Source organism: Osmerus eperlanus, chromosome 15, assembly GCF_963692335.1.
Source record: "Osmerus eperlanus chromosome 15, fOsmEpe2.1, whole genome shotgun sequence".
Lineage (NCBI taxonomy): Eukaryota > Metazoa > Chordata > Actinopteri > Osmeriformes > Osmeridae > Osmerus > Osmerus eperlanus.
In genome coordinates, this window is record NC_085032.1 from 5,816,001 (window position 1) to 5,825,078 (window position 9,078).

Genomic DNA, 9,078 nt, shown 5'->3' on the forward strand with positions numbered 1-9,078 from the left:
TCGTGAACAGACGAGCGCAAAAGCACACACACACACACGCTGCCCATCTGTGTCTCCGGGATACCTTAATCCATGTACGCTCCATGAACATGAACCCGTCTCCCTGGGTAGGGCCGACTCCATCTGAAGGTGTTGGACACGAGACATGATCATAACCAGAATCGCCTCCGCCATGGCCAAAACGAGACCTTTGAGGGGAATGTGCTATCGTGAATCTGACCGTCCACACAGCCTGGGGATCGTGAGGGGGGGAGCGGAGGGGTTAGGGGCAGCAAGAACAACACAGAGGGTTATAAAAGCCCCTGTTACAGCCCTGGGAGGTGAGCATCCATTACTATGTACAGGTGTTAACAAGTCTCATGTGTGTTTACACTTCATATATTGTTTCACACGGTCTCGCCGCGGCCCCGGAGAGCTTGCAGCTCCGCTACCGGCCGGGAGCTTACAAAAAGTCTGCCGGGAGAAAATGAAGCAAACGGCACCTCTCTGATTTAAATCCCGGGTTGTTAACACCCCCCTTCCTCCCCTTCCCCTACCCTAACCTCCCCTGGCTGTGAGCCTCCTGAACGTCACCCAGAAATCAAGGCTCCGGGGGGGGGGGGGGTGCGGCGTTCACGGGCACGCCTCTCCACCTCGCTGCTGGCTCGGCTTGGAGAGCTGGGTTACGGCTGCCTGGGGTGCTGGTGATGAGGGGCTGGGGGGAGGTGGGAAGGTGGGGGAGGGCTGCTTGGAGACCAGACGAGAAGTCGGCGTCAATCGAGAAAAAAAAAAGGTTAAAAAAGAAAAGAAAGAAAAAGAAGCCAGATTAGGAGGGAGCAGTTTGAAGTCACTTCAAAACAAATTGGGCCTTTTGAGGGAGGCCCCCGTTGGCCGCCTCGTAACATTAGCATGTCAATACGAACAGCTCGGCCGCCCGCCGCTGCCCAACACGGCTGACGGTGAGGACTGGTGCTGGTCCTTTCACCGTGAGCAGACGGTAGGATCTGGAAGAAGCCCTTTCCTCAGAGGCCAGGGGGAAGTGTGTGTGTACATGTGTGTGTGTGTGTGTGCGTGCGTGCGTGCGGGCTGCCGACATCCCTGTCTGGTGTCAGCAGGTGACCCGACGGAGCAGAACCGCGCTAAAGAAAACAGCAGGCGCATTAGCCGGCTAGCTGGGCCAACCAGAGCTCCCTGTTATCAAAACAAGGCTAATAGTCCTCGGGGAGGCTAAGTGCGTGGGCCGAGTCTAGCTAATGCAGGCTGCTGTTAAGTGGCGAGGTGGTAATAGTGTTTTCCTGAAGTCCTAATGGGGAGAAACAGGGGTCAACTCCAGAGGAGACACAGACGCTGCAGGTGGACCTAAACCAAACTACTTACTGTCCAGGGCCCTGCTGGGTGGGTTGGTTGCCATGGAGAGGCTGAGGTGAACTTTTGAACCTTCTGTACGTGTCGTACCCAGTACATGGTTCATGTCATGTTCTCGACACACGTTTGAAGGGATAGTTCCAGGCATGTGTGCTTATATTATTAAAGTGGAAACTGAACTGTCTGAACTTTTTAAATATGTTTTGTTTTGTTTTGTTTTTTGGGGGGGGGGGGGGCAGTTTCCTGCTTTATTCGACAGAGACCGTTTTACATAGATAGAAAGGGGAAGACATACAGCAAATGACCTGGTCTGGAATCGAACCCAGGCCCCTGCGGTAAGCCCTGAGCCCAAGTGGTTCAATCTCTATCCGCTGAGCCACCGGGGCGCCCCCAAACAGCTCTCTAGTTGAACTTCAGTGAAAGGTGAGGTATTTGCTTATGTCAAATGGTATGAATTGGCTCAGAGGTGGGAGGTTAGACTGTAAGTTATGTTTAAATCAACCTGACTGGGCCTCACAGAGAGAGCCTGCCAGACAGACAGAGACACTAAGCCCCAGAACAGCACACCTTCCCCCAGAACACTCACTCCATCTCTCTTCCACACCTCCACTGGCTTTCAAACCTCGAATTGGATTAATGAAACCAACGTGTTATCCCTGAAGAGCCATACCAACGCCGTTAGGCTGACGTTGCCAAGGGGACGTGGAGTAGGACATGGCCCCAAAGACAAGAGTTTCGATCACAGCCTACAACTCCTCTTACCTAACATGCAGCCCATTCCACAGGCCTAAGGGGTATAGCAGTAAATATGTGATATGATAGCTAACCTGGAGCTGGCAGGAAGAGAGCTCTCGTCACCGTGGCGAGCACAGGAGGGTTAGTGTATGAGCTGGACTGCACCCAGAGCCCCTGAATGGAGAGGGCTTTACAGGCTTTGGAGAGAGTGTCAAATAAATAGCCTTACTACTTCCAGGATAAATCCAGTGTGCTCCCAAAAAAAAGTGTTTGAAGCTAAAAATGTGACCTTTTAGAGAAGGTTCAAGAATCACTGAGTCAGATGTGGAGCACTACGGGGAAACAAGGACTTACTGTCAGTACCTACACACACACACACACACACACACTATGCCCCTCCCTGGTATGAAACATCACACGAAAGAAGCAGTGTGGTCTTCACTCACACTGTCTCCCACTGTTGCCCCCCCCCGCCCCCCCCCCCCCCGCCAACACACACACACACCGAACTATTTTTATCTATTTCCTACACACACACACTTACATGATAGCCAAGTGTATTCTGTGTGGGCCTTTAACAAACATTCCTTCCCTACCTATGAACTGTGTTCTGTGTGTAAACCCTCACTGGTTAAGAAAACACTCAATTGCATAAGCTACGGTTTTCAGTAAAGACGGATTGCTCAAACTCAAATAAATAACAGATCAGTTTAATGGATTTTTGTCTCTTTCACACTCATAATTAAGCTCAGTTCGATCACAGGAGAGAAGTCAAACGCCAAAACAAGAACACACTGGACAGGTATTCAGACAAAAATATATATATTTCAAATCTTTACAATAAGCTTGAATCAAGAAATGTACACAGAGGAGTGTGCACATACCTACAGTCAACACTGAATCTGTTCTTTTTTTACTCCTCAAAAAGTCCTGTTTGTACCCTGGTGTCAGTGTAAAATTCTTCGATTTCGTTCTTTTTTTTGTCTTTTTTTTTAAGCAAAACAACGTATTTTCTTTTGACTTTTTACAAATGTGCAAATAAGACAGACGTGGAATCCTTCAGCGCTCAGTGTAACTCTGAAATCCCACAGGGCAGTTGCAGAGATCCCTCTCAGTCCAGCCCTCTCAAGTTTAAATACAGCTCCTCCTTGGTCTGCCTTTTAGTTTCAAGTAAAGTGCTCCTTAGCAAAAAACCACACAGCTTGCGCTCAATCGTCCTTTTCATTTTTTGTCCTCCATTGAAACAGAAACGCAATTCAGTACAATGGACGTGAAAAAAGTGGATTTTCTTTTAAGTAAAAGAAAATATATTTAAAAAAAGAGAAACCCAACCAGGAAAAGGCAGTCTTGGCTGTTTTGGCCGGGGTTGTGGGGGGAGTGGCCAGGGAAGAAAAAAAACAGACGACAAAACCAGGAAGTCATACGAACTCCAGCTTCCCGTGCCCGCTGTACATCCCCCAGTGCACCAGAGACAGGATCTTGTCGGTGCCCAGGTCGGCCTGCCTCATCTTGTCGCAGGTCAGGCAGCAGTTCTCGTGCCCCGTCACGGGCACCATGCACTCCAGGTCCAGCTTGGCCACGTGGCCCTTCTTGGTGTGGTGGCCGTGGAAGCTGTAGTGGAGGCGCGACAGCATCTGCTGCCTCTGGTCCTGCAGCCGCTTGTTCTCGCTCCGCAGCATCCGCAGCGCCAGCATGATGAGCAGCACCAGGATGAGGCCGCCCGCGATGGGCACCGCGATCACCGCCGCCCGGAACCACACCTCCTTGGCGGACGCCAGCTCCTGCACCCGTGTGATCAGGTTGCGGTTGTTCCCCTCTGTGTGGTACCTGCCGTGATCTACAGGGAGAGGTGGAGGTGGAGGGGTCAGTCGTCTTATCTGGACAAATACATCCACCATTGTGAGCATTGGAGACAAACACACAGCGATGGTGCCTGTCCGCCTCTCAACTTCACAGCTGTTCGCCCTAGGGGACAGTTCCACTGGCGAAGGGGTGTGTTGACATTCATTTCATCCAGCAAACGAATGAGCCCGGAACTACTTGTCACTAATAAAGTACCCAGGACCGGGTCAGGGTCGAATAGTCCCTTCCTCTGTCTATGCACCTTCTCATAAGTCAATGAGCTTGTATTCCTGTTCTCTGTGTCGTCTGTGTAGGGATAGTCTACAAGCACATTCCTACTCAGTGGGGAAATTACATGGTGCACACGCCATAAAAAAAGATCTGATCTAAGTCCAAATACTTAAGGTAAACTGGCTTTTCCCCCTCTGTGTGCCGCTGTGCTGGAACCCATTAAAAATCAAACTGGAGTTCTGTAAATGTGGGAATTATAAACGGGGGGGGCATGGATAGCATGCCTGTCCTTAAACAGTAGGCCATTTCAAGAAACCCTGTTAATCAACTTCACTTGCACACACTCCTGACATTACTGACTGGAATATTTCCCTTAATGCAAACATCCAACAGCCAGCACAACAACATCTGCCAACAAAATCACAATTTAAATCTTGATGGTTATTTTCTCATGTGGTTGGTACTGGACTCAGTTCGGTAATAGTGGTTGTGGTTGTGCTTACCTGTAGATTCTCGGGGGTGCGTGAGGTCATGGAGGCCTCTGTAGTTGCACATATCGTCGTGACAACATTCGAGCGTGGACGCTCCCACGGCCAGGGTCTCGGAGATCTTGGAGCTGCACACATCAGCTGCGTTCGCGATGGGATCTAGACACCCGTGCGTGAGCGGAGAGTTCGAGTTGAGTGGGTCCAGCACCTTGGTGAAGCAGGCATTTAATTCCGATTTGCACATGTAGCCGGTGGCCACGCAATGCGGCGCATCACAGTAACATCTTATTTCCCCTGTGAAAACAAAACGTATGGAGGTTAGGATCAGGCAAGATAATAAAATGCATGTTAATGAAATCTGACAGGCATAAGGGATTTCACTAAATAATTCTCGTTCGAGCATTTACTAGCCTAATTAGACATGGCAAAATCTAACGTTCAAAAATGTATTTATTTCGGCTACAGTTTATGAATACGATGAGACTTCTCCACTTATAAGCCACGTTGTCGAGCAGTGGGGTCTGAACATTTATTGACATCACTGTCAGAACACAAGTCAGTGACAACGTTGCCCATAACTAAACTACAGACTTTGGGGAATATTTTGGTGTCAACTCAAATACAGTAAATAGGCAAAGTTTAAGAGCTTTCCGTGCAAAATGGCCCTTTTAGTCTGTATTATAAAACAGGAACCGTGTAGCTTATAATTAGTGGTTTGTTTGCCAAAGTCAATTTCTTTCAACCCAAATGGAAACTCGTAAAGGGGGGGGTGAGAGAGTGGCGCGGGAGCCTCCTTTTCGTCTTGCACGCAAGCTTACTTGTGGTCGGTAGCCTACTGCTTGGGGGGGGCGGGGTGCACTGAGTTTTCATCCAAAAGTCTTCATCAGCCTTGTCATTAAGTTTTTTAATTGATTAATTTCTTATTTAAATTATTTTGTTCTACAGCTTTGAAAACTAACGAATATGCCTGTCTGATTATGTAAATGGATGCTGCTTTATAATATTTTTGGAATAGTTCTATAGTTTTAGGCCATACATTTTAAAGGGAATAGGCTAATATACACTTTGTGCTAATTCCATTCATTATTGATGGATATTTAGGTCTACCCCAATTATCATGGGTTGGGCTCAGCACCAAACATAAAAACACAGGGAGTCGCACACAATTAAACACGGGCCTTTGTGTGTTGTTACAACATGTTTGTGTGTACTTCCAGAGTCTAGGGTTACATGTCATCTTATTAGCTTGATGAGTTGACTAAACCCTGGTCAGTAACCTAAACTGTAGACACATTAACACAACAGAATATAGTTGGAAAGAATTCTCAAACTTAACATTTAGTCGATCTTTGTTTAAGCTACCAATTTTTTGGACCATTACTATTTATAGAAACAACATGAATGCTGTAGTAAGAATACACTGTTAGAACAATAATTGAACCAGGTAAGCTATGTGTAAGTACCAACATGAATGAAAAATGATGCGGTCTAAGTTATTTTAGCCTATTTGAGATGTCTTCCATGGTAGGCCTAGAAACGGCAATACATTTCATGAGGCTAATTTACTTTATCACCAGAAAGTCAATAATTTTAAATATTATAATATCTTAAAATGATAGATTGACGTTGGGTTAACTTTATACTAAGCGTTATTAAACATTATTATAGCCTAATTACAATATTTTGCACGTATGTCTTAATTTACTGTACGTGTGTCTGAAGAAAAGGATGTTACAAGTATCTAGTCTTATTTGTTTCTTCAAAGTTGCACAATTGCACAAAACAAGACGGATAAGTGAGCAATGACACGGCCTCCAATCCTTGGAGGTCCGGCCCCGTTCCGACCCTCACATTCGCTACATAAGGGACATTTTCACTTTAAAATGAACAAAACTAGTATGTTGCGTCTTATCAAAGTCTACCTTTAGTAAGAAGAACTGCCATGGCACAAAGTTCCAGTTGAAGCCAAATGGATATGAAACTGGAATGACGATCCATTTACGATTGCTTTCAGTCCTCTTATCCAGTAGGCTATCAAAACCCTCAGAGCTGGGATCGAAGACAAAGTTACATTCAACTATAAAAGAAAGCGATGCATTCCTGAACGTACGATGGCACAGCCACAAATCCTTCAGACTACAGGGTAAAAAGCACCGAAAACCGAGGTGATTTACCCCTGCATCAGAAACTGCATGTAAAATTGCTTAAAAGCCGACATGCATTCTTCCGTCGTACAGTGTGAAACGGAACGGCCCTTGATGCTGTATGGGCAAAATAATATATTCCTTTGTGTATGGAATCGAATAGACGCAGTGTGTCCTCTTCGACTTCAGATAGTCCTTCAATGATGTTTCTATATCGCATTTACAATCCCAAAACAGCGAAAAGGGTACAAAGACTGCTTCCTTCGGATCTGGTACTTCTAAGACCGACTTCGGATAGAGGACCCTGAGCTGAAGAAATATCTGAGCCCCGACTTCTCTACATGGCAAAACTCCGCCCACTAGACTCCCATTGCACTCACCCCGGACTCAATTTCCATATTCCGCTACAAACCTTTTCTCATTGGCCCTGGCGGCAGTCACACACTCACGATGACCCCGCCTTACTTGACAGTATACCTCAGGCGCTTGTGCTGTTCTGCCGGAGACTGCAACTTGCTTGTTAACTATAGTTGCAGTTATAGGCCTAATGGTTTTGTACAATTGTCAATTGTAGGCTTACTACCTATTACTGCGTTTTAGTCATGCAGTGTATTAGGTAGGCTAAGCTAGTTAAAACATTTATTTTATATAGTGAATGTTTCCTCCCTGTATTTGAGGGCAGGTTTGCATGACTAAACTTTACCCTACAACAGACTCTAGACCTGCAGTTCTCGCCAGGTCGACGCCACAGCAAGCAGGTTCCCCCGGCTACCGCAGCCCGAGAGAGATCTTGATGGCTGCTGTGAGAATAGATGTTATGGGCGGAGCGGCCAGGCGGTTAGGGAAATTAGCAATCCAAAAAGGCACATGGCGCCAGTGAGACGACACAGACAGACACTGACACTCAATTACCCTCTAAACAATCCCATGCAAAACACACAGTCGGTCAGATCGATATCAGGCAACCCTCAACTTCTCTGTTGTTGTGTAGATGAGGGACTCGAGTGAGTCCACTAAATGTTTTATTTAGCATGGCCTACAATTGTCTAAGTTTAGTGATATGTTCTATAGTTTATATCCCATTCATATAAAATAGCCTGGACTACACACGAATGGATGCCATGCACATAGGAGACATCTCTTTAACTTTATATTTTATTTCAACTTTAATAACAGGATCTTCCTTGTAAAGTATGCCTACATGCCGTCTGGGGTAGGCCTACTGATAGTAGAATAATAACAAAAAGAGGAAAAAGATTATAATCATATGTTGCATGTTTGCCATTTGTGGACTAAACTAGGCCTGATAGTATCTAACATTCCCAGTACATTGAGCAGTAGTTTTCCTGTCTCTTCTCTCTAATTAACCCGTGGGGCGGAATCTTCACAAAGAGCCTGCTGACGACATTCTCACGGGCGCCTTGTGTTCCTTATGGATAAACGGTCCAGCGTCACGGTGTCAAAGGGTAAAAGGGTGCGATTCTGCTCAGGGGGACACGCGGATAAATAACTGGAGAGACAGCAATTATCGTAATTGTCGGTAATTCCTGAGAGGCGCCAGTCCAAGACCTGCTTTGGATCATTTGCCCCGAATCTTTAAAAAATTGCCCAATATGTTTTTCGCTTCTCAAAATGCCAGCTGAATTGTGTTTTACATCACATCTCATCTAACCCCCAAAATGTCTGTTGTGTCCTCTCATAGTCCATATAAATCCGTTCATGGGAAATGTGTTAACCTACAACCTAACGGAGTGGAGTTCCAGGTGTCGCGCTCTCCCTCAGGTGTGTGATAGAATGCCGCCATCTACCGGTCACTTGTTCAGAGACAATATCTAGGTTTACAGCCCATCTCCACTTCAACGAGGAAGATCTACCGAGGTAGAAGATACTTCCCTTCAAGAAGCTAATAGTTAAGATAGTATGCACAAGATCATTTCAGACACCCAGTTTCCTTGTCACCTTTAGCTAATGACCTGTGTTGAATAGCTTATGTAATCAGGACCAGAAATAAAAACAAACGTGTATGTTTTCCTGCTGAAGGCAAAGCTTTCATCTGATACTTTTTCTTGTCAGACACATTTTGTGGCTGTCTTCACACAATGATAGTCGACACATAGGTGTGAAGAGCAACAAAGGTGTGTGTGTCTCTGTGTGACAGACCTTAACCCTGCCCTGTTCCTGTGATACCCCAGTCTGCCTGGTTGAGAACGAGACCCCCTGCTTACTGTGATGGTTGGGGCATACAGAGGGATGACACATCGTTTAAATGTCAAAGGAGAGAAACGTTTACCTGA

At 46.2% G+C, this 9,078-nt stretch overlaps 1 protein-coding gene across 1 annotated transcript; it reads right to left on the reverse strand.

Annotated features, from left to right (window-relative positions):
- Positions 1-2,884: 2,884 nt before the first annotated feature.
- Positions 2,885-7,093, reverse strand: bambia (BMP and activin membrane-bound inhibitor (Xenopus laevis) homolog a). The gene is made up of 3 exons (XM_062479203.1): positions 6,563-7,093; positions 4,656-4,934; positions 2,885-3,916 (listed from the first exon to the last, which is right to left on the reverse strand). Exons 1-3 carry the CDS (start codon positions 6,636-6,638, stop codon positions 3,498-3,500), a joined length of 774 nt encoding a protein of 257 aa, XP_062335187.1. The 5' UTR covers positions 6,639-7,093; the 3' UTR covers positions 2,885-3,497.
- Positions 7,094-9,078: the final 1,985 nt, after the last annotated feature.

What these genes read in the sequence shown, in the direction of transcription:
- bambia (XM_062479203.1), bottom strand. Translation starts at nt 6,638, where the DNA reads ATGGATCGTCATTCCAGTTTCATATCCATTTGGCTTCAACTGGAACTT. An exon ending in GGCAGTTCTTCTTACTAAAG is followed by an intron (nt 4,935 to 6,562) that starts GTAGACTTTGAT and finishes TTGTTTTCACAG; the next exon opens with GGGAAATAAGATGTTACTGT. An exon ending in GCACCCCCGAGAATCTACAG is followed by an intron (nt 3,917 to 4,655) that starts GTAAGCACAACC and finishes CTCTCCCTGTAG; the next exon opens with ATCACGGCAGGTACCACACA.